This window comes from Aspergillus thermomutatus, assembly GCF_002237265.1.
Source record: "Aspergillus thermomutatus strain HMR AF 39 chromosome Unknown NODE_175, whole genome shotgun sequence".
Classification (NCBI taxonomy): Eukaryota; Fungi; Ascomycota; class Eurotiomycetes; order Eurotiales; family Aspergillaceae; genus Aspergillus; species Aspergillus thermomutatus.
Window position 1 is genome coordinate 1 of NW_020798224.1, and position 23,688 is coordinate 23,688.

The window sequence follows — 23,688 nt, forward strand, 5'->3', positions numbered from 1 at the left end:
GGTTGCCGGGCGGGTGTCAGGCAGCGCGCGGAGGGGGAGCTGTCCCTTATCCTAGGCAGGGCGCCTGGATTGAGAGCCTGTTCTGAAGATTCAATAGAGTATGGCCTTCCTGGGTGAGAAGGCTCGGTGTCTCTGTGCGGGAAGATGATAGTTGAAGGGGACAGTGTTGTCTGTTATGTTAGTGTTGCTTTCGACAATATTTCCGATGATAACTCACGTGTTATATCGTTCCGCTCACCAAGGGTCTTCAGCAACTGTACTCCATTCGGTCAGCTATAGCAATAATTCTTGTTGCCCGACTGCCTACATATGTTTTCACGATAGATGCAATCCCCGATAGTAGCAACGGCCCGCTGAGACTAAGAGTCTGCCATAGACGACGAATAAGCGACTGTCGTGGCATTCGCCGGATCCGACTGAAAAGTGGCTTGTGCTGTGAGGGAGCAGAGTCCGTTGCCCTGATTGTGAAACGCCATAATTGCAACGCTGAGAGTGCCGTCAAGAAGAAATCAATGGTCGTGTTGAAGCCTGGTGATCCATCAGTACGGCGTGAAGTAACGGAGAAATGGTAGCCGGAGGTCATACCACCCTGAACGAATCCTATAGTGGTCTGCACTTCTGGTGATTGACAAACCACGGACCCATCAGACGGTAGGTCATCCCACATGTAGTGAAAGTAACTGACTCGATTGGACTATTGAGGTCGCCAGAAGTTCCACCAGTCAGCTATGTGTCAGGAAATGGGATGTTCAGGGAGAGGGAGGACGGCATACTGCATGGTAGGGATCGGGTCCGCACTGCACGATAATTTGAACCACAGTCACCATGTTCACCACGACCTGTATTGCCATGCACATGAGGATGGATACCCGGATATGCTTATCGATGCTGCTAAAGCACGTGTAGAGGAAACACATCATGCCGGAGCGACTCAACATGGACGCAGTGACAGCTGGAAGACAGTCCATGAGTGTCTAAATTGCATGACAAGGAAAGCCACTCACCCAGCGGCTGGGAAATGAACTCGTTCTTCAACGCCATTTTTCTTTCCAAATCCGTCAGGAACCACATGTGCCTCCCGAGGCCATTCTCAAAGCTTGTCAATGTGTCAGAAGGAACTCGAGGCACATTTTCTTGCTCCAGAATGACCGACCTGCGCTGAATGAAGACCATGTGCGAGACATCAAACGCATATGCAGTGCCGTACAGAATATCCTCCATACCCCAGACTCTTTCCGGGGAACTAACGTGAGGCAACATCCATCGAATCCATGTCTTGATGGTATACCGAAAGACCAACGCTAGTCCTGCGACTCCTGTCAAAGCCTGGGGCATGATCCCGTCAATTATCTCTACTGTTGCCGCCGGGAAGCATAGGAGCAACTAACCCATGCTGCACAGATATACGGACCAGCTGCTCGAAGAATTGGCTCAAGTATCAGTGGGACGTTCACGCCTCCTTCTGTGCTTTCGCAGCTAAGTCTCAAAGGGAAGACACTCACCGTAGTTGATATCGGACCCTGATGCGGTGGACATTTTATGACCAAGGCTGAGCGGTGCTTTGAGTGGAGCTATTCACAAGGCAACTGAAGGAACGTCATGTTTTCAAGTAATGGATGCATGTTGCTGTAGGATGCTGAATCTAAGCGAAGTCGGGACTACAAATTCGGCTGAGCAAATTCTGAACAGGGTATGGAAGTGATGGAGATTCCGGCATAGAGTGCACCCCTATCCTTGACATTTCAGCCATGGAAGCATAGCAGGGCGCACGAAGAGAAAGTTCTTGACACATTGTCCGTTAGAACTCCAAGCACTCCTGACCAGCATTCGCGTTTACCCCCTGTTTCCCAGCCACAGTCATATACAGCATTACCAGGACAAGCGCTATACACAAATAAAATCTTCACTATAAAGCAGGGATGAGCAAACCAGAATATCTCATTGAATAGACACATCAATTTGGGCTCGTTTGGATAAAATCGACTGATACTCAGCAGCCAATGCTGGTGGGCATAGATCAAGGGAAGCAAGCCATTTGGAAGGCTTCTTGGCACTGAGCAATCGTACGATTAATAGGTGTACAGCATCTTCATTGGTTCAGGGCGTCCACTCTGTGCATGGGTCTACGAATCTCTGCTGGTAGTGGAATTAAACTACAGGGGTGATGGGCCACTAAGTGGGACGGGCTTCTTTGAGTGTCCTTACGGAGTAGAGAACAGCGCACGAATCAAGTGACCAAGTACCAATAGTCTACGAAATTCGAGGATGAATTAGTCTGGATGGCAGGACTCCTTTTACCGTTGACCCATTCGTCGGATCATTTCCCTATCACCATCACAGTGTAATCTCTTTCCATTCGCTGGGGACCAAGACGGCTTATGGGGAAGCACAAAAGGAGCATCAGGCCGCAAACAAATCTCGCCAGTCGACCGACTCTAGTTGCAAATTAATATTAGGAGCCGTCGAATTACCTTTCCACAATTAGATTGAATCAATTCCAGGCTGTATCCGCGATTCCCTCCGTACTCTGTGCAAGTAGGTTCACCAGTTATGGTATTTTGCCGAAATCCGTTATATTTCACAACCGCAGGATGACAATCATTGGACAAGATGAAGGTAGATTTGACAAGGATCATACTATCTGCTGCTTTGGCAAGTCATGTCTAATCTAAACAGAACTTTCCAGCTTCCTCATTTCAATCAAGCCCTCTCCAAATGGCGGATAAGCCTCGAATGCCACCCGAAGCCCAGCCAAGTCGGCCATTTGATGCCATTCGGCCGAGCTTCTCTCTCGGCCTCCATACAAGGCAACCATAGCGGCGTGCATCTTCGCGTAATTGGCATTCTTCGCATACTCGTGGATCAGCAATCGCGAGTGAGGAGCCATGGCCTCCGATATCTTCTTTAACAGGCGCAAGGCTTCTAGGTCCGGAAGGTTGTGAAGAATATGAGCCAAATGGTAAATCAGCGCCCCCTTGATCGGTTGCGGACTTTCGTCCTTGTAGTTCCAGGTAGCCAGGGTGACCCCAGGGATATCGGTAATATCATGATTGAACTCTTGGACGATCAGGTCAGAAGCCTGAAGCTGAGAAAATGCTGCCTTGAAATCGAGCAGCATCTCCCCGCGGCCTCCGCCGATGTCCACCATAGTCAGCGGAGTGGAACCTTGTGCATCGTTAAGGACCGATTCCAGGTCGTACCCTAAGGCTCGGACACGGTCAGGAGCGGTACTTGTTTTCATAAACTTGCCCACCATGAAATGATTGAAACTGTCCATGCGGCTCTCTGCAGCCATAATAGAATAAGCATGTTCCTTGGCGAGCTCTTCGTGGCCCATTGATTTGTAGGCAAACTGAAACGGAGTCTCCCGCTCTTTGAAAGGATACTGAAAGTTTTCTGACTCGAGCTTTCGCATCAGAAAGGCACCGGCAAGAAGGGCTTCCGTTGTACTATGAAGAATTAGCCACCGTACATTCAGCCAGTACGGACTGGAAGCCCTATCCTGAATCAGATCTTACAAGTGCACTGCTCCATGTTGAGCAGAAGGCGTGGCAGCCAGATGCTTCGTGATGGCATTGGCACGGTACAGATTCTCCCCGGCAAACTCGACAAAGCCTAGACCGGACATGGCATACAGCGTGTCCTCTAGAGACAAAGAGAGTTAACGTCGACCTCTACCCGACTTGTCTATTTGACAAAGGCCAACTTACGAATCAAACGTAAACCTAATTCCAGGTGTAACGAGTCAGGGCCGATGCTCTATTAGCTGGACAGGAATGGTACGTACATGGTACATCCTTTCTAGTTTTATCATCGGACGAATTTTGGAGGGCCGTCAAGACATCTTGGCCGCTCACAGGTTTGTCGAGATCCGCCAAGATATCGAAGAGCTTAAAGTAAACCGCAACAGGGACGAAACCGAGGGCAGCAGCCTAGATAGCCAAGGATGAGTTCACTTATCGGCTTTCGGGGGATCTTCAACTGACCGAGGTCACTGTACTCGCGAGTGCTGCTCCAGCAGCAGGCGAAGACATGATGCTTGATGGAGGAGAAACTAGCGGGCTGCTGATGCAGGCGTTCTGTGGCATGGAATAGATATCTCTATCGCGATCCCGCAGTATGCGTGGAATCATTCCATTGCTTTTGTGTCCTCTTCCCGATGGGAAGCAGCAGTCAGTCATTGCACTAAATGCACATTAAAAGCGCTGGTTGTGCACTAACTTAGGCCAGTTTCAACATAATTAAACCAACATGGTTTGTCTTATCTGATCCCTGCTATCACTTTTAGGTCATGCAGTAGTAGTATTCACTATTAATCTAGCGTGCTGTGCCGCAGATTTGGTTGCCCCTCATCAGAATGACCATTTGCCGCGACTACGAGTCCGGTTATAATCACTTCTACTGCCTGTTCTAGATCCCATTAGACGACAAACTGGCGGAGCGCTATTCGTTGCCAAGAACAACTAATATCGTTGAGTCGTCTAGGTGGTTTGCTTGCACGAAACGTTGCATCCTCGTGGTGGACATTATTGGGCAATTCGAACAAGACATTTCTCCGGCCGCGTGGCGTCTCTTCTTGTTAAATTCCTCCAGATAGTTTTTCCGCTTTCTAATCATGTTGAGTGTCATGTCTGATTAAAGTCCTTGTGCAGACTCCGCGGTGTAGTTGAATTTCCTTTAACCTCTGATCTTGCACCAGCTCGGCTGCCGTGTTGAACATCATGAGTGAGTCCAGATTCGAGGACGCAGTCAGCGAAACGGAAAAGCCCAATCTGAGCGCGGATGTCACTCAGGCAAAAGTAGAAAGTCATGTCACCGAGGTTCATGAAGAGGAGGGTCGAGATCCTCGGAAATGGAGCACAAGAAAGAAGCTTCTCGTGTTCATGGCACTGATGTCAAGCTCTATTTTGGCTGATGGGTACGTTGCTGTCTGGTAGTACGATCCACATATCTATCATGTGCTGATCGATCTGAAAACAGAGGAATGACCTGGGGTGCGACGCTGATCGTGCCTCAAGCGTTGGAGTGGGGGATCAGCGTTGATCATTCCGCGACCAGTATGAACTATGGCATGCTGTTACAGGGTGTTGGTGGTCTGATGGCCATACCATTGATCGAGGCATATGGACGGTACATCTTCATTCAGTGCATCAGAAGAAGTAATGAGATGGACTAACATCAGGATCAGTCTCCCGGTGTGGTTGTGGCCGCAGTTCATCACCACGTTCATGGTCCTCGGAGCGACGTTATCCAACAACTATAGCACCTTCACTGCCTTTCGATCTCTCCAGGGTTTCTTTGGCACAATCCCACAAGTTGTCGGTTTGCCGATTATCCATGATATGTATGATCCGAAAGGTATGCAGATTTTGGAACGAGTCAACCCCCCTCGACAATGGCTATAGCTAAAATTTCATTCCAGACTGGCCTCAGATGATAAATATCTGGTATAATCGAACATTTACACATTCATATACCTGCAGAATCGACTCTAACTGACTTCCAGGGGCACTACCTTCTTGATCGGCCCGTTTCTGGGCCCTGCCCTGGCCGGATATATCGGTGCTGGCAGCAATTGGAAGGTCTCGTTTGGCATCCTGACGGCCTTCTATGCACTGTCGACGATCCTGATCTTTCTCTTCGGACACGAGACGTACTATGCCAAGGGGCAGCAATGTCAGCGTAATTCGCGCCTGCAGTCGATGTTCGGAATCAAGAATCACAACCTACCTGTCGGGCGCACTCTGGCCTACTGGACCAAGATCCTTGCCATATACATCTTCAAATTTCCACTCCTCCTAACCGGAATTGCAACAATGGTCAACTTTTGCTGGCCGATCGGTGGGTTTTAATTTCCACAACATGAAGCTATATCTGACAATGCGCAAGGTATCACTGTGACCGTTTCGACGTTTGTTGCGCAGCCTCCCTACCTTTTCGATACAGTCCAGTCGGCATCATTGCGGTGGGCCCCAATCATCGGCGGCTTAGTTGGTAGGCTGCACCATGCCCGGTTTCGTGAATCGCGGCCCTGACTCTGTATAGGATATGCTTTTGGCTACTGGTTTAACGGCTGGATTGAAAAGTCTCGTCAGCAGAAGTGGCGTCCCGAGTACCGACTTCATGGTGTCTGGATTGCCATTGGAGTCATGGCTTGTGGACTGCTGACATACGGCATGACCCTGAATTACCATAAGCATTGGATTGGTCTCGCCTTTGGCTGGTTGATGGTTGTGTTTGGCATGATCTCCAGTACAGTGTGAGTCTGCCAATTACTCATAGCATTTGACTCGATCGGCTAATTACTGTACTTAACAGCTCGATCACGGCATACAATCTCGAGAAATATCCCGACCAGTCGACAGTAGTCTCAGCCATCATCAATGCCTGGCGTACAGCCAGTGGCTTCTCTGTCGGATACTTCCAGCCTTCCTGGATTGCCAAAGACGGAACTGCAGCAGTTTTTGGAACTCAGGTGGCGGTAGTCGTTGCGGTTCTGATCCTCACTATCACCCCTGTCATAATCATCGAAGGACGGAAAGCCAAATCCACGATGGGTGAGACATGATTGGTGGCTGAGATCCTTCTTCTGTTCGTTGCATCTTCAAACTGTCGGGCTGTTGGCTCATCAGAGGTCCAAAAAATACAATACTTTTTCTTGTTTTTGTTCGAGTCCTATACCGTCGTCATCGGATGACGACTCCTCAGCACCTATTCCACGTGGCAGGTGCATTATTGGGAGTATTGTACCAGAAGGCAGTTTGTTCGATACTATCACCCATGAAAGCATCATTGAATAGGCTCTCATGGGTATCTTCGATAGACCAGGAAAAGTCGTTCCATTGCCACCCATTCGGGACAGCACTCGCGCCGTCCATGAGAGTGGGCAGTTGATAACCAGCTGGAGCCTGTAGCAAAGCTGCAGATATATTATCTTGAGTTTGAGCTTGAGAAGAAGGAGCCAGCTGGGACGATTCATTCGCGTTTGTCGCAGTCATCTGTGTTGACTTCACATTCCGACGGATATGTAGCCTCCCGAGTAGAGGAACTTGCAAGGTCAGCGTCTGCTCAGAGGCAGTGTTTTCTTCCTGCCGTAGAAGCTGATTCAGGGCACACAGCGTATTAAAGGCTTGTTCCGCAAACTCAAAGCCCGTAGGGTCCTTGGATCTTTGTCCCATAATCTTGATCACTTCGGCGATCACGCCCTGAATTTGACTGGTGTCGACATGAAAACTGCGCCGGTCGGTCGGGGAGGTGTTACGGGACATGAGCAAGAGAACCGCGGTTGCTGTAAACGCTTGCAAGTCTATTACTCGTGCAACGAACACGCCTGGAGGCAGTTTTCGTCTGAGGATAATATATCGCCTTGCCACAGCATCGCAAGCGTCCATGCAGGGTAGCCGACTATGCAAATACTCCCGTCGCGGGTCTCGACGCAACGCCATGGGAAGGTATACTCGCATCAAGATTGAATAGTGAAAGAACTGGACTATTTGGTCGGTGTCGACTGGCGATTCCTCGTTGAGAAGCCACCAGGTGCTGGGGGTCTGAGCAGCAAGGGCACCCAGATCCCGAGACATCTCCAGAGCAGTCATGTGGAGTTCGGCCGCGGGCCCCTGACTGGCACTTGATTCATCTATCTCATGTATTCGAACAGCAATATCCAGCAGCTTTGTGAGATATACGTTGGACTGAACCACGCCGTCGACGATAATCTGTAGACTGGGCGACGGTTGGTAGCGCCGAGTGTCGGGTGGTAAATTCAAGATCATTCCCGATAGCCTTTCAATGTTGCAGAGCAATTCCCAAAGTTGAGCCATGCTGTAGGAATGCTGGTCATCGTTTCCGCTAATCCTGTCAAGCCGAACTGCCTGATGTATACGGGGCAAGCCCATCAGCTCTGCGATGGCAATGAGCCGCCGTATTGTCAACCACGACTTCTGGAAGTTTCCCTGACCGATATTACTACAGAATCAGCACGCGTTCATATCGCTTCACTTAATCGTAAAGGGGGGAGGGGGGTGTTCCAAAGATATAAGAGATGTGTTGCGAATCTCACAGTCGGGCAAAATGTATGGCCATTCCAAGTCCTTCTCCCGTTGCGAGCAATCGATCATGACACAAGAGTGTACTCTCTATCGTGTTTGTAATTTTTCGACAAAGGTCAGACCTCTTCTGGCATTTCCTGGGCTGATCTCCACGATCCTCGGTCCCTTGCGGAAGTTGTTGGGCCGTGATCGCCAGCGCTAGGAGCCACGAAGCCAGAGTAACGATGTTCACATCAGGGCTACACATCTCCTCGTACCTGACGAGGAGTTCTTGCTGTGAGACAACCGTACAGGGTTGCGGTAGGAGGGTATGTAGCAAGGTCAGCCAATCAAATGAGGATCCTGCAATCTCGATCACCTCATCTTTTGGCGGGATTAAACTCTGTAGTCGAGGTCTCATGAGACGCGAGAAGTGCGCGGAGACTTTTCCCTGCCGCTCTTCATCTTTGTTCCCATTTCGCGACGTGTCGACACTGAGCCAGTCATTCTGGAAGAGTGAGCGCAGATGGGATGGACGATCTGTCATGGGGAAATCCGACCCGCTACTTTCGACATCGGACTCTTGCGCATCAGGACCTTGAACAGTGTCAGAGAGTATTACCTGGGACGGTTGGCTCCCAAGCTTGACTTCAAGATCGTTGACAATTTTTGTGAGCTGAGTAACCTGGAATTCCAGCTGTGCAATCCGTTTTCGAGAGGAGAACCGTGCTCGAGAGGACCTCCGTCTGGCTGATGACTGCGCAATACATGCTGAACCTCGCTCTTCACATTGCCGACACGACTTAGCATCTTCAGATATTCGGACACATCGAACCTTGCGCCGTCTGCCTGCCTTGTTGATTAAAAACGATGGAGTCTGGATGATGGTGGTCTCATGCCGGCTTACACTCTGTGCAGCTCTTTGTCCCTTTCCGCGGCGCGCGACTGAGATCGCTATGAGGACTCGACATTGCCAAAATAAATTACTTCTATAATTGTTTGTGATCCATCGGACACCGAAGCGAATTTCCTCCGTGCGCGTTGTCACCGAGATGATGTAGTGGAAGATGAAGCGATGAAGAGGGAAGTGTGTTCGGCCCCGGACGAAATTTTGGGCCGCGGAGCCGTTTATGAGCCGACGCCGTCAGCCCTGTCACTTGATTGGCTGCTCGTTCTGATATCCCAGGCTTCACCACGCGGTTTCAACCAGATAGGGGGCACTATAGGGGTCTACACGAGCTGAGTGGGAGCTAAAGAAAAATCCATATCGACAATGCTTCGCGTTGTCGGGGCCCAAGTCACCGAGCACCGATCCCGATACATGATCTATATATCTCCGCCCCGGTGGGTATACAGCGTAGACATATAGTCTCAACATCAAATCTCACAAAAGCGAAGCCATAATATCGACGAGAAAGTGACCACCATGCCGCTTGACAAACGCTCAGGAGGACCGTATGCCTCTCCCAACGCAGCACTTGGGGGTTTACCCAGTGTTATCCCCGACATTCCCATCTGCGCCGTCTTCATGGCCCTCTATATCGGATTTGCAGCTACAAACATGACCATCCTCCAGAAAAATCGTCGAAGAAGCCACAAGTTCATGATATCGGGAATGTTATTTGGTTTCTGCATGGCAAGAACCACAACCCTAGTCTTGCGCATTGCCTGGGCCAATCGACAGCATAATGTCCGACTCGCCATTGCCGCCAATATCTTTGTCAATGCCGGTGTGCTCCTGGTATACATCATCAACCTGATTCTTGCACAGCGTATCCTCCGAGCGAAACAGCCTCGAATTGGTTGGAATCCCATTTTGCGGGTGGCATACAAGATCCTTTACGCCCTCATCGCTGGAGCCTTGGTCATGGTGATCACGTCAACTGTTGTCAGCGTTTATACGCTGGACAAGCATACGCACTCGCAATGCCGCGATGTCCAACTGGCAGCCACGACCCTTCTTCTCATCATTACCTGTCTTCCTATCCTGCATATCCTCGTTGCGTTTTTGTTTCCACGATCCGAGCAGCAGGAATCATTCGGAAAAGGAAGTATGACCAGCAAAGTCATCATCGTGGCTCTATCATCTGCGCTGTGCATACTCATAGCGGGCTTCAAGTCCGGCATAAACTGGGAAACCCCTCGACCAGTCACCGACCCAGCCTGGTTCCATTCCAAGGCCTGCTTTTACGTGTTCAACTTTGTCCTCGAGATCCTTATCCTTACTCTTCTGACTTTCAGTCGGATCGACAAGCGATTCCATATTCCCAATGGATCTACAAAGCCTGGGGACTACACTCGTCTGGAACTGCAGTTGGATAAAGAAGAGGAAATGGATCAGGTTCCTGCTTCAGTTGAGATGAAGAATAGTGCGTCACCGTTATGAAGTGGATGCCGAAAGAGAACGGCGTTCATAAATTGTAATATTAAAGTTTTAGAAAACCTCCCTGAGAATATTGATAATAATTGACAATGTCATTACATGCATTTCACCTCATCTCAGACTGTCTGTAAGTAATGTCATAGCATGAGGTTCGTATGAACCAAAGGCGTTTTTGAACTGCATGGTGCTAAACAATAAGGACCGTCTGGTTCAACGTCTCCAAGTATGGCCAAGCGGACGTCTGCATGATTCAGTCAGCATCCACTCACTCCATCGATGAAGAGTGGAGGCAACTTACAGCAACCAAGGAAAAATGAGCGAGGTTGAGTTGCGCGTTCCCTTTTGGGATAGCCTGAGGAATGGTCACGGTGATGTTTTGATAGGGCGGCTGGCTGTATTCATGTTGCTCTGGATCGTAGGGACCGATATATAGAATAGTGCCCATGGTATCTGCCGCGGGATAACACTTGTACTCCACGCAAGAAGATAGACCGATCACAACAGTCACTTCCTGAGACCCTGTGAGGGTCATCTAGAAGACATCTACTTAGCTACCATCCTTATGTTGCAGGAAGATCAGAAACATACAGGCTTTTGAATCTGCACCACAGTGGAACTTCCAGGAGCTAAATTCTGTCCTGCGGGCAACCCGAGGACGACATTCTGGGAGGACACAGTCGCCGCAAAGAATGTAAGGAAGTAAGGGACCTTCATGATGGCAAAGAGCGATCCCACGGAAGCTCGTGTAACTGAAGCGAGAAGTGACAATGAATTCGTTGTTTCAGTTCGAAGCGGACGGATTGTTGATGGTTCTTATAGTCTGTAGGACATTAGCTCGTCGAACTTGCGCATACATCCAGGCATCCGATATGAGAAAATAGACAGAAGATCATTCGATGAGTCTCTGCATGTCTCAAAATTTGGATGCACCCTGCAAAGCAACCGTACACAGCAGGTGTCCCAATCAGGCAATCTGTGCTGAAGATCAGACAACATGATATCACAATGTTTGTTCAACACTCTTCACGTGGTCCCCCACGTCCTGGTCGGCGAATTGTCTCGCTGTCTTCTTGACTAGGCTGGCTGTAATAGGGGGCCTGATTCCAGCGGGAAGACGGACGTTATAAATATAGTCCTCTTCAGAGATTGGATCTTAGAGATGTCCGGAAGATAGACGAAGCGTATTGCAATCTGATTGGATAGGATGCCAAAATCGAGTGTCCGAATCCTGGCGGCCTGAAATCCTTCCACCTTGCTTCTTTCCCTGGCACTCAGCACCAGACCAATCCACTCAGATTCTCCTCGGAGCACATTTGTCACGCAGTCGATATTTATCCTCGAACGATCCTCCCATACAACCTCTGGCATAGTCCAGGATACGATACAATGGAAGACAACCATAAAGTCCTCTGAATCTTAATACGACTCATGAATAGCCCTTCATACTGCGATCTTCTTTTCAGCCCAAGATGAGACTTAGCAGAGAGAAAGCCAGTGCCGAGGTTGCCTTGATAAGCACAGAACAACTCTCAAGTGCTTCTCGCCTTGATTTTAGGCTAAATGAAGACGGGAGTCATGAAGCCTGATAATATGTGGCGTTGAGTCGCCCTCATAGAATTAATCGACTTGAGATCTGCTGATATCAGTGACATTATATCTAATGAATATGTGAAAAATGTGTTGCCACAGGTTCAACAGTCTCACATACTACACTTAATAAAGCCCTCCCTAGACTGACCTTGCAGAACCATGGTTAAATAAGGAGGTAGGACAAAATCCTCCTTATGAGTACCTTGAGTTGAATGAGCACAGCCGATGACCTCTTTCATCAAAGTCCCTCAGAATATGCTATGTTATTGCGGCGAGGCTTCGCCAACCCTTGTCTTGGAAGATTAATAGCATTAGCCCACCTTGAATTCTCGACGTCTTGAATCCTGGAAGCACTTTCCCAAGATGCTGGCTCATTGCAGTTATCAGACCCCAGTGTCTGCAAAACAAAAGGATTTATTAGTCGTACGTATCTGTCCGGGATATGAATGAGCCTCCTGACTGTCGAGGTAACTGTATGTGAGTTCCTCATACATTGTTGTTTCATTAGGGACAGCACTGCGGCCGTGTGCTTATTACCTGCATATGAATCCATCATAGGCAGTTTATCATAAAATATGCTTAAGAACGACCTTAGCCGCGATGCTCCAGGTGAGATTGAACAATTGGCGAGACAGAGGATGGAAATGCCCTTGAAGAGCCCAACGTTAAAAAGCATCTGTGTCAACTTGCTACCTATGATACTAAAGCTATAATAAACTGTATGACCATTTTCTGAACATAGTCATTAGATTGCTCGCATTTTGCAAGGATTCTGCCAGGCTAGCTACTCTGTCCTTACTTCCAACTATATTACTTTACTCGCTGTGATTTTGAGTCCAGGTCAAACCCAAGCAACGTCTTTGCAAATTTGTCAACCCGAGTAGAGAGATCTCTGTATGGCTATCCTCGGGTCAATTCATTTGTCTGCCTTGTTAACGTTGTGTTTCAATGTTGTTGGTTTTATCTGCAGCATCCGCCGCCACCAACTGCTTCAAGATCGACCCTGATGTTTTGGCCCCTCTGGCAGGACGATGGAGGCTGTGTTGCAGCCATGCAATCCTCTAACATTCTAAAAGCCAACATGTTGGTGAATGTTATCAGGATAGAACATATTCATTGGGAATTGTTGTACTGTTCTGTGTCAGCCTTGGAAATCATGGGTGATTGAGCGCCTACATAATGCTCCGGCAACATGGTCTTCATATGTTCATTTATTTCCTTTGACGAAGCAGATGACTATCAAAAAGCTGTTCACTACATCCAGTTCTTGTCCATCAGAATTATCAGATCATGGCTGCCCTGCCTTTTTTCTCCCGTCTCTCTTCACGGCGCTCAGATTCACTGAGTGATACAACACTAACTGAACCAAGGCTTTCTGATCTTTCCAACAAGTCTCTACATACTTACTATCAGCCCGACCAGAAAGCTCCTCGCCGCTGGGTTGTGAGCTTCAAATCAAGACTCAACCCTACAATTGTAGGCAAGAAGAAAGCCAGGAGAAATCGTGTTCTTGTTGCCGTCCTGCTTATCCTTGCACTGGGTGGTATTGCTATACTGTAAGTATTATCCTTGTGAAGTCAAATCTTCCTACTGACACTTCCCAGGGTGTGGTTCTCACTGGTCCTCACATTGATCGATCGGCTCACACCTGCTCTCCCATCGAACGGACTCCAGAGAATTGTCAAGACATGGAAAGGGCCGACAGACTCAGTCGCTGCACTATCTCCCTGGCCGGAAGACTTCAGTCAAGGCATAACACCGGTCCAATGCCACTCTCATAATGACTATTGGCGCTCAGTTCCTCTATATGAGGCCATGGCAGCAGGCTGCACAGGCGTGGAAGCAGATATTTGGCTCGAGGGCAACGATCTGCTCGTCGGCCATCGGAAGCGCTCTCTGTCCCCTGATCGTACATTGAAGAGCCTCTATGTCGACCCCTTGACAATAATCCTCTCGAGTTTAAACACCAATTCATCCTCCAACAGCTCAGTTGGCGTATTTGACGTCGACCCTACAACAAGCCTTACTCTGCTGATCGACATCAAAACGGACGGAAATGTCACTTGGCCGGTACTCCTCGATCAATTGGCTCCTCTTCGCTCCGGAGGATGGCTATCCCACTGGAACGGGACAAGCAAAACGCTAGTCCGTGGGCCTGTTACCGTCGTCGGAACCGGAAATACCGTGTTTGACTTGGTGGTCGCAGAGGAAGATCGCTACGTCTTCTTCGACGCCCCATTAAACGACCTTGCTCAGAACTCCACCTACACATCAGAGAACAGCTACTACGCCAGCGTCTCGCTGAAAAAGGCCGTCGGTGTTGTATGGCCTTGGGGCCCAACAGACAGCCAGAAACAGAGCATGCAGAGGATGATCAGCGCTGCCTCAGAGAGAGGTTTACTGTCTCGGTTCTGGAGTATCCCCTCCTGGCCTGTCAGCCTGCGCATGAGGCTATGGCGGTTTTTGGTCGATGGTGGGGTCGGCATGTTGAATGTAGACGATGTAGTTGAGGCGACGAGATGGAACTGGGACTGGTGTATTGTGGCAGGGTTGGTGTTGTGTTGATCATTTGGGGGCATACCCCGTAGCTCATGTATAGATGCAATAACCTCCAATATATATGCCAAGATGTTGGTTGTTTAGTTAATAATTAGCGATCCCATATTGGTCACTCTAAGCAAAGAGATTCTCGGCCCCCTTTGCTTATGTCGTCTAGGGTTTTGTGGTGAAACTCGCACTGAACCGCATTTTTCATTGAGAGTTTCTGAGTTCAAAGTTTGGCTCTTGGTAGGCATCGATGTCGTTAGACATCTAAAAAGTTATAAACATTTATTCCATGCAAGACCGTGGCCCTACTACAGAGACACAACTGAGGCAAACAATTCAAGCCACCTTTGAGGTCGTCCATCTCCCATTCACCCCCCTCCCTAGCACCGTTTGACCTGACTCAAGCCTCGTGCCGAGTTGACCAACCTATCCACCAACCACGTAATGTTCAACCAGCTCGCCCACCGCACTAACGGAGCAAACGCCCCGTGCCAGATGACGCCCCTAGCCCCGCTGAGGATGTCCTTGACCAACTTTTCGGCGAGCACATCGACGTTCATGGCCTGGCGCTGGTGGTCCATCCGCTCCTTCCACGCCGCGTCCTGGACGCCGTGGTAGTACGACGTCTCGGGTAGGCCCATGGGACCACCGGGCTTACCGAACATGGGCGTGTCGGCGGACCCGCACATGGACGTCACGACGCGCACGCCCAGTGGCTCGAGCTCGACCCGCAGGGTTTCCGACATGCGCGCCACGGCGGACTTGGAACTGGCGAAAATGCCTGGTCAAGAGCGCGCGCGCGTCGCTCGGTTAGCCATAGAGAGAGAGAGAGAGAGTTGCAAGCGCTGGCCGACGGAAACTAACCCGCCCACACCATGTTCAAGGCCCCGTCAATGGAGCTCTGGTTGAAGACAACTCCCTTGGCCTCGATAAGCAGGGGAGCAAACGCCTGGACCATAGCAAGAGGGCCCCAGACGTTGACGTCGTACAGCCTCTTCGCCTCGGCAACGTCGGTATCTAGCAGTGGGCTGTTGAATTCGACGCCGGCGTTGTTCACTAGGACATCGAGGCTCCCGCCCGTTCGTTTCGTGACTATGTCCTTACACTGCGCGATGGTCTTCGGGACGGTCACGTCCAGCTCGAGGATCTCGATGTCGCTTAGCTCGGTGAGATCGGCGGTCTTCGAGGGATTGCGCGCCGTGGCGAAGACGTAGAACCCTCGCTGGTGAAAGTTCTTGGCCATTGCCCAGCCGATGCCGCCTGTGCTGCAGCCCGTGATCAAGACTGTCTTCTTCGGCAGCGTTGCCATATTGTAGTGGTTATTGGTGTGGAAGACGGCGAAATGGACAGTTAAGTAGAACGATACGTTATTTCTCGATAATAATAAGCGGAAGCTTCGATCTTGCACAGCAGCTGATGGGATCATGTCCGAGGGAGAGTTGGAATGTTGTTATTTGTAAGCATGAGGATCTCTCTTCCCTCGGATTTACTTGTTAGTAAAAGGTCCGTAAAGTCCGAACACGCCGGACAGCGACTCGAGAATCAGAGTATCTATTTTTCTATGAACGCCTAGGCTCCTTGATGCATGAAGGGTTGACGTCTTTGCCCACCGCCCACAACAAATCATGCTATGCCTTTCCCGAATAGGAGACTTACAATGAACAGTCTAAAGTCATGCAGTATAGAATAAGGTATATAGAGGTGGATATACGAGCCCTGTTATTGTGCAATATTAACTACTAATATAGACTAAAGATTCTGCTGGAGAATGGTCACTAAACGCACGCATCTACTAATCCTAACTATTCCCCTGCCACTAATTAGGGCCTAGATACTCCTCATGCCCTCTTTAGGGTTGTGCTCGCGCTTTCAAGCATCACATTGCTCAGGTGATAAGTATAGAGAAGATTATGAGGTTGCATGAATTTATAGATCCACAAGATTTGCTGGGCTTTTACCGTCCAGATATTGATTCTGCAGACACCACTTGATACAGAAGTTGATATGCATATGTATGCCATTAGCTGGGTAACCATCATTACCTATTACTGGAGATGCACCTATAAACTGGTAGAACCATCTTAAATTGAGATTATGGAAATTATAATAATGATTGATTGATTGCTCTTTTCTGATAGAAAGTGCACAGTGTCTAGCTGCGTATAATGTTATAGGCTTAGGCTGCATTCGGGTGATGCCACAATGGGATGTTATCCCTGGCCTATTGAGTCACGCTACAGCGTTCTATGAAGGAAATAAAGGCTTGCTCTTGTGTACCACATTTCATAATTGAGCCTCCACGAGTAGAATCAGTGAAATAAGGGCGAATCATGCTTGAAGGTCACATTCCCTCCAATCAGACAATATAGTCGCATTATCACCCAAGCCACTAGCGGCCCCTTCTGACTAGCCCGGCGATACGAAATGCAAAGGAAAGGGGTTTTCAGCCTCGTCTCGCCCATCAGATGACAATCCCTAAGCTTAGGCTTAAATAAAGCCATTCCCAAGAAGATTCTTGGTAAGGCAGTCTTGAAACTCAGTTGAGGATTCATCACCCACCAAGGTCAACATAACCACGCTCCAACTCAGAAAATGGGGAATTGCTTCAGCCAGGATGGCAATCAAAATTATAATGAGAGTATGGAAAACGGACCACGAAGTGCCCGGCCAACTCGAAAATGCGTATGGAAGCCCAATCCTCTTGACGTTTATGAACCATTTGATTAATCAATGAGCAAAAATAGAGAAATTGTGGCTACCTTTACGATGCGAACAACTACCACGAGTGCGGAAAGCCCAATTACAATAGAATGCGACGCGAGAGGATGGACGATGACGATACAGCCTGGTGAGGATATCCAGAAACATTGAAGAAATCATTGAGGAAACGATGCCTTGACGAAGACATCCATGTCCAACACTGACTCGGCGGGGTTGGTGAATGGAGTGAGGTTGACTGGCTGAGGTATAGAGTGAGGGATATTATGAATATACTGGCCAATGTATTACGGGCTTGAGCCAGCTAGACTGTATATAACAACCTTGGTCTGTCAAGATGCTTCCTGGCTGCCTCTACTAATCGGTAATTGTCATTTTAGTGGCTTCATTCTTCGTCCCGGCGGTGTCTCTTTGCTCTCTGCATAAAATCCATCCAGAGATTGTTTATGCGCATCGCGAAACCCTTGGACTCAGCTCTTGCTGTATTCAAGTACTTGACTGTTTCTTCGAATGATTTGATCAGGTAGAGGTCTTTGTCCATTCTCTTTCTCACCCGATCCAGGTCAGCAAGAGTTCTTTCCGCTTTTTCCAACATTCCTAGCTCAATAAAGAGGTCCGCTTTCGCTAGCTCTATCGAGAACAGGAACGGACTGGTTTCATCGCATAGGCATCTCGCCCCATATGATCTTTTGTAGTCTTCCAAAGCACTGGCGTGATCTCCTTGCTCTCGTAGCACATCTGCCCTGCTCTTCAACGTGTAATAGTATCCTAGCGGCAGTTGGGGATCGGACGCTGCTTTCTCATAGAACTCCAGGACCTCGTCAAAAGCCTTTTGAGCCTCATCGAAGCGCGCCAATTGACTCAAGACAACGCCCATATTATGCTTCGTCGACATCGTCTTCACATGTGCGGGGCCCAAGACCTTGAGTTGTTGTTTGTATACATTCTCTAATTCGACCAAGGCTTTCTCCCGCTCACCGACAAGCGCATATGCGCGTCCACGATCCGCCTTCATAAGCAATGTCCGTGGATGCTCCTTTCCCAGATTCTTAATGGTGCCATCGATGGCCTCGTCGTACTTTCTTACAGCCTCTCGTTCGCCTCGTTGTGCATGGATTGCTGCCATATCCGCCAGCACAAAATTCGCTCGTTGGTCGTGTTCGCCATATGTCCGCCAACCTTGGAGAGCGTCCTGGAACTTGCGCAACGCTTGCGACATCTCGCCTTGAGCGGAAAGCATGCTCCCCTGACAACTGATTATGTGCAGTTTGGCTTCTTTGTATAGAGGCTCGCCCTTCTCACAGATGGAGAATGCTTCACCATAAGCCCTTTCTGCGGCTTGGAAATCACCTTGCTCTCTGAATATGTTGCCTTGATTGACCAGGATCACGCTCTTTGTGACAGCGGATTGTTCTGGTAGATCACTGAATGCATTGATTGCTTTTTTGTACCACTGCATAGCTCGGTCATAGCTTCCGAGTTCTTTGTTGATCAAGCCTAGAGCTATCATGGTCTGAGTGCGCTCTGACGGGAAAGAATATCTGTGCTCCTCGTAGTAGTCATGGCACGACAACATGAGCTGTTCGACATCTACATGTTGCCCCGAGAGCAGCCTAGTTTTAGCGGATTCGTAGGTTAATCTCATTTTCTTGGCCTCGAATGAAGAATCAGAGGGCAAAGCCAAGGTCGACCTGTCTTTCAAGACGGCATCAGCTTGTGGCAGTAGCGTCTTGAGATGTCGCAAATCCTCGGTTTGGATCAGGAACGACTCAGTTGAGTGCTGCATGAAGGCCTCCGAGACCAGAGAAAGAGCAATTCCATAAATATGGCTGATCTTTTCAGGATCATTGTTAGCGAACCAGGTATTTGCAGCAAGGGAAACAATGGAGTGGACTTGATATATTTCTCTTGTGCGATCGATACGATGCGAAACAAGACTGAACGCCATCAGGACGCCCATGGCCATCTCAAAGTCGCTCATTTGCTTCAGGCCAAATATATTCACTCCACAAACGAGCAAGAGATCTTTGGGAATGCTCTCGCAATTGAGGAAGGAGAGAGTACCGAGGAGATCGGCTGCGATTGTATTCTGTTCGCGGATCTTGGCGAAAGACATGTCCCAAGTCCTAGCAATAGGCAGTTGCAGCCGAGTATCTAGGTTGATCGGCATGGGACCGCACTCAAATAGCTGCCACGTTAATGCGCTATTTCCCTTGAGTCCTTCGAGGTAGTGGTTCACATTTGTTCTTGTGAAACTGATGTAGCCGGCTGCGTGTTTGATAGCCAAAGGTAGGTATTGGAGGAAGTCCAAGAGCTCGATGATTGCGGCCTTGTCGGAGCATTCCGTTGCGAGGGACCGGAACATATCAAGAGCTTCATCTCGATCCATCCCGTTTACGTTGATCGCAAAGCTGGGGTGTATCAATTTGGTTTCTAGTATGTCCAGGATTCGCCGATCCCGGGAAGTGAACACAATCGTGCCTCGGTGGATAGGAAGAAAAGCCTCTAGATACGCAAACATTTCTTCCCAGTTGTCTGAGGCATCGAGTATCATACGCCAATTTCCAGATTTGGTGGAGTCGAGCCATTCTTTGAGGAGAGTGCCGGCGTGATGCTGGGCTGTGGTGGCCGAAGCGAGGCCAACTCTCACGGCGATGTCGGAGTAATCAGCCATGAATTCCTGCTTTGAGGTACAGTTGGCCCAGAATACGCGGCATTTTCCACGCCACGCATAGGCGAAATGTAAGGCAAGCTCTGTCTTTCTGCGAAGTGTGAGAATGATTTCGCCTCCCAGGCTGGCAGGTTCTTACCCACAGCCCCCCATGCCAAAGAGCGCTATCCGAACATTGGATCCATTCTTTTCTGCATCCAGCAAAGACTCGAACTCATCACAAATTTTCTGACGGACCACGAAGCCGTCATTCCGTCTTCCTGGCACCAGGAAAAGCGGTTCTGGTAAGCTTAGTGGTCAGTGCCAAGCAGAAGATCTCATTGAAAACGAATGGTGTTCGTTACTCATACCATTCTGCTCAAAATCAAGGCTATATGACGGGTCAGAGTTTATCCCTGAGACCACTGTCTGTGTACCTAGAACATGATGCGGATGAATCACTGAGAGCAGCTCTTTAGTATACGCTGCTGCAGTTGCAGCCGCATGACCCTGCCACTGCTTATTCTTATGTGAATCCGCATAGTCACAGATGCCTCGAACAACAAGGCACGGAAAGTTGTCCATCAGCCCAGCCGCTTCCATTTCAAAACACAAAATGCCGAGTTCCTGGGCAAGCTTGTCCCTGGTGCGGCCATCCTTGATCACTTGGTTGCCCGATGCGATGAGACCGTAGTGAACGACGGGCCCATGTCTACGTCGAGGAGCTCGGGGTACGGATCTATTCGTATCACAGCTGTCGCAATTCTCCATTCCATGATGGTCATATACAGACTCAAACAGCCTGTCTTCATCCTGGCCACGGCATGCAAAATTCGACTGCATGTTCGGGTATCTCTCTACCATTTGCAAGAGAATTTGTGGAATGCGATTCACTTCCAGCATCATCTGATCGGATTGTAAGCGGGACACCGCGGTCAAGAGTATCTGAGGTGGTTTATTCAGCGAGCCAGTCCGTTGAAAGAGACCACCGGACACTGCTTTGCCGAAGTCATACTGCACCACACCCCCGAATTCTCCTGTCGGTGTACTGACCACAACATCGCCCAGCCGGATATCGACTTTTGGGGTCGGCACTCCCCCTCCAATACCAACCAGGAGGCCAAACCGTATGGACCTGAAGGTGGACAACATTTGTGTTGCCACTCTCGCAGCTGATGTTGTGCCGTATATACCACTAGGAAGACACGCAATCGCAATATTATGAGAAGCTATCCCACCGAGTACATAAGTATTGCAATCGCTGGGACTAATTGGCAAATCGGGGTGAGTCTCGTCGAGCATTGCCCTGGCCGCTGCCATTTCGATGGGAAGAGCACATAACCATGCGACGGTATAATCACGATGGCAAAACCTTGGTGTTGTCATATTTCTTCTTTTGTCGATGGGCGTTCGTCTTGGTTGTCGAAAAACTCGAGCCAGAAAGGGGGGAAATGATTGATCTGCTTTGACAGAGGAATGCTAATGTTTATAATTGGCTGCAGGCTTTAGTGTGAAACTCCAAATTAAACACCTACAGCCAAAGCCCGAAGTCCCGAACGACTACCATCCATGAAGGCTGGCCTCTGGTCAATAATAGTCTTTTTATCAAGGCATACTTACCATCAATGTTTATAATGCATATTCTTTCATAAGTACCGATATTCTATCTGTAAAGGATGTCTGTGAAGATTAAAGCGGAAGAACATGACATAAGATGGAAACTACTCAAAAGTATCAACACGGACAAACTCTCCCTCATAATTGAAAACTTCCACAGCATCAACGTCGAATGTCAGACTGATGTCGGTCAATTTCTGTGCTGTAAAGAGGCCTGTCGAGTTCGACTGCAACGCCAGAGTAACGACGCCCAGAACATCATCCTTCAGCGAGATTTCCAACTGTGTGTCGGTTTTAGAGACATTTGGTTTAATCTGTGTCATCGCCTCGGAGTGATGGAAGACTCTATGAACTGGAGCAAGTTGGCAAATGACGCTCGCTTTGGCAAGACCGCTGAGTGAAGAGCCTTTGGGAAAGTATGCGCCAAAAATGACGGGTTCCAGCGCACTCTTTCCCGACACAAGGGTAATTCTTGCTGTGCTGGTCACGGACAGGCAAGTGCCTATTTGTCGAAGATCTACGTCCCGAGAAGAATAGAGACTTTTTTGCGCCTCGATGGGAAAGTCCTCAGGCAAGGTCATTGACAGCTGACTCAAGAGGGGGAGATTCATCATCAGTCCCTCTGAAGGAGTCTGTGTCTTGATTGAAGATGTGAACAGTTCCCTCAGCAGCATTTGTGCATCTCTGACTGATGAAGGGGGCTTCTCAAACGGCAAGGGTTTGACCGACTGTAAAGGCCCCAAGACTCGGGGCAGACCCACGAAAAGATTTTGCTAGCCTGTGTTAGCGTATAGTCCTTTTTTTTTTAAAAAAAAAAAAATAGAGCAGTTTGATACGCACCAGTGACTTGTCAAGTACTTGGTCAAAAGTAGCGAACGATACACCGGTCGAATCCGTGGCAGTTCGGTCTTGAAATCCGGCCAACAGGCAGTCTGTCACAGTTTCGACCTTTGTCAAACAGGTGGGGAATTCATCCGGCTCGATACCGGCTACGTGCAACTGCGTCAGGAGCATCAAGCGGAGCAAAGGTCTAAAGTCCTTAAACGAGATAAATCCGTTCGTCAATGTTGAGTTTGACGAAGGAAAATGTTCAGCGGGAGGATACTCAGGCCCTTTGGTCACAGCGGTCGGAAACCGTGCATTGCGCCTAAAGTTACCATAGGTGATCAGATCTAGCGCTTTCTGGAGGTGAAAGTCCACTTCGACGTTGCGAGATGTATTGGTAGGAGCTGCTTGCAGGTTCGCCATGCTCTGAAACAATAGGGTGCGTTGTGCGGCATTGACACGGTCAGGGTAGATGAGTGACGCTTCGTCATCATCTTGATGAAGAAGCTTGCCACCATCTAATCTTAGAAGAATAATAATTCCTGTGCGCAGGACATCGAGCGACATAGTATGGTGTGGATCGTTGTGGTATGGAAACGATCCGAGTCGCAGGAGGCAGCGATGTAGCATTGGGGCAGCTTCACCGACAGGCACTGCCAACTCTGCAGGAAAGGTACTGATCATGAATTCCTGCAGGTCTGACACCGTCCAGACTATAGAATGTTATCCTCATGGAGCGGACCAACGATGAACTTGGTGCGTACATTTCTCGGATTCTGACTCGGTGCAGAAGATATGGAAAATGGTTTGAAACCATTCATTCTTAGCATCGCTCATAAAGAGTCTTGATAGGCGCCATTTGAATCTCTCCTGGAGTTCCTCTGAGGTGTGTTAGTATTTGCTGCCATATAAAGCGTGCATGGAGATTCGTCCTACCGCGGGTTTGAACTGGCGGGAGAAATTCGACAGGAGATTCTTTGGTTGCAGTCTGACCCATGGCTGGGATTTGAGCAGTTAGGAAACTGAAGGAGTTGAATAATTTCTTTCTTTTTTGGGCTTGATGAAATGGAGATGGAACTGAATGAACGAAGTCTGGGATATGGAGAGAAGAGAGAAGGAATGATGAATTGGTAGCATGGAGATTGAGACAGCGGATCAGGTGACTAGACGACGACGATGAAGTGAAGTTAATCGAGTCTGCCTCGTCTTGACGTCTGCGTGCAATCTCAAGGATGATTTTCGTCGGTCTTAGGGAGGACAAACCAACTCCAGAAGATCCCTGACGCCGAGCAATTCTGGCCCCATCAACCAACAGAGGCGACGTTGCCTTC

At 49.0% G+C, this 23,688-nt stretch overlaps 10 protein-coding genes across 10 annotated transcripts; 3 read left to right on the forward strand and 7 right to left on the reverse strand.

The window, feature by feature from the left end:
- Positions 1-773: 773 nt before the first annotated feature.
- Positions 774-1,335, reverse strand: CDV56_100255 (uncharacterized protein; the record flags this gene model as incomplete). Its single annotated transcript, XM_026753874.1, has 2 exons — positions 774-952; positions 1,005-1,335. Coding segments are annotated over 2 exons (510 nt in total), but the record flags the coding sequence as incomplete, so codon positions are not given.
- Positions 1,336-2,668: 1,333 nt separating this feature from the next.
- On the reverse strand, positions 2,669-4,034 carry CDV56_100587 (putative O-methyltransferase; the record flags this gene model as incomplete). The annotated part of the gene is made up of 5 exons (XM_026754206.1): positions 2,669-3,449; positions 3,519-3,645; positions 3,711-3,725; positions 3,788-3,932; positions 3,987-4,034. 5 exons carry the CDS (start codon positions 4,032-4,034, stop codon positions 2,669-2,671), a joined length of 1,116 nt encoding a protein of 371 aa, XP_026612359.1.
- Positions 4,035-4,721: 687 nt separating this feature from the next.
- On the forward strand, positions 4,722-6,568 carry CDV56_100920 (putative MFS transporter; the record flags this gene model as incomplete). The annotated part of the gene is made up of 8 exons (XM_026754539.1): positions 4,722-4,918; positions 4,981-5,130; positions 5,189-5,358; positions 5,423-5,447; positions 5,507-5,841; positions 5,890-5,994; positions 6,046-6,259; positions 6,319-6,568. 8 exons carry the CDS (start codon positions 4,722-4,724, stop codon positions 6,566-6,568), a joined length of 1,446 nt encoding a protein of 481 aa, XP_026612360.1.
- A 136-nt stretch (positions 6,569-6,704) lies between these two features.
- Positions 6,705-8,998, reverse strand: CDV56_101222 (transcription factor domain-containing protein; the record flags this gene model as incomplete). The annotated part of the gene is made up of 3 exons (XM_026754841.1): positions 6,705-7,965; positions 8,171-8,876; positions 8,935-8,998. 3 exons carry the CDS (start codon positions 8,996-8,998, stop codon positions 6,705-6,707), a joined length of 2,031 nt encoding a protein of 676 aa, XP_026612361.1.
- Positions 8,999-9,453: 455 nt separating this feature from the next.
- CDV56_101635 (uncharacterized protein) lies at positions 9,454-10,413 on the forward strand (the record flags this gene model as incomplete). Its single annotated transcript, XM_026755254.1, has 1 exon — positions 9,454-10,413. The coding sequence occupies one exon, from the start codon at positions 9,454-9,456 to the stop codon at positions 10,411-10,413; it is 960 nt and encodes a 319-aa protein (XP_026612362.1).
- A 184-nt stretch (positions 10,414-10,597) lies between these two features.
- Positions 10,598-11,124, reverse strand: CDV56_101780 (uncharacterized protein; the record flags this gene model as incomplete). Its single annotated transcript, XM_026755399.1, has 3 exons — positions 10,598-10,651; positions 10,709-10,942; positions 10,999-11,124. The coding sequence occupies 3 exons, from the start codon at positions 11,122-11,124 to the stop codon at positions 10,598-10,600; spliced, it is 414 nt and encodes a 137-aa protein (XP_026612363.1).
- Positions 11,125-13,290: 2,166 nt separating this feature from the next.
- Positions 13,291-14,565, forward strand: CDV56_102166 (uncharacterized protein; the record flags this gene model as incomplete). Its single annotated transcript, XM_026755785.1, has 3 exons — positions 13,291-13,556; positions 13,605-13,744; positions 13,799-14,565. The coding sequence occupies 3 exons, from the start codon at positions 13,291-13,293 to the stop codon at positions 14,563-14,565; spliced, it is 1,173 nt and encodes a 390-aa protein (XP_026612364.1).
- Positions 14,566-14,927: 362 nt separating this feature from the next.
- On the reverse strand, positions 14,928-15,856 carry CDV56_102375 (SDR family oxidoreductase; the record flags this gene model as incomplete). The annotated part of the gene is made up of 2 exons (XM_026755994.1): positions 14,928-15,328; positions 15,412-15,856. 2 exons carry the CDS (start codon positions 15,854-15,856, stop codon positions 14,928-14,930), a joined length of 846 nt encoding a protein of 281 aa, XP_026612365.1.
- A 1,794-nt stretch (positions 15,857-17,650) lies between these two features.
- On the reverse strand, positions 17,651-21,067 carry CDV56_102722 (uncharacterized protein; the record flags this gene model as incomplete). Its single annotated transcript, XM_026756341.1, has 4 exons — positions 17,651-20,027; positions 20,076-20,217; positions 20,287-20,654; positions 20,709-21,067. 4 exons carry the CDS (start codon positions 21,065-21,067, stop codon positions 17,651-17,653), a joined length of 3,246 nt encoding a protein of 1,081 aa, XP_026612366.1.
- A 569-nt stretch (positions 21,068-21,636) lies between these two features.
- Positions 21,637-23,354, reverse strand: CDV56_103200 (uncharacterized protein; the record flags this gene model as incomplete). Its single annotated transcript, XM_026756819.1, has 4 exons — positions 21,637-22,305; positions 22,373-23,070; positions 23,122-23,238; positions 23,294-23,354. 4 exons carry the CDS (start codon positions 23,352-23,354, stop codon positions 21,637-21,639), a joined length of 1,545 nt encoding a protein of 514 aa, XP_026612367.1.
- Positions 23,355-23,688: the final 334 nt, after the last annotated feature.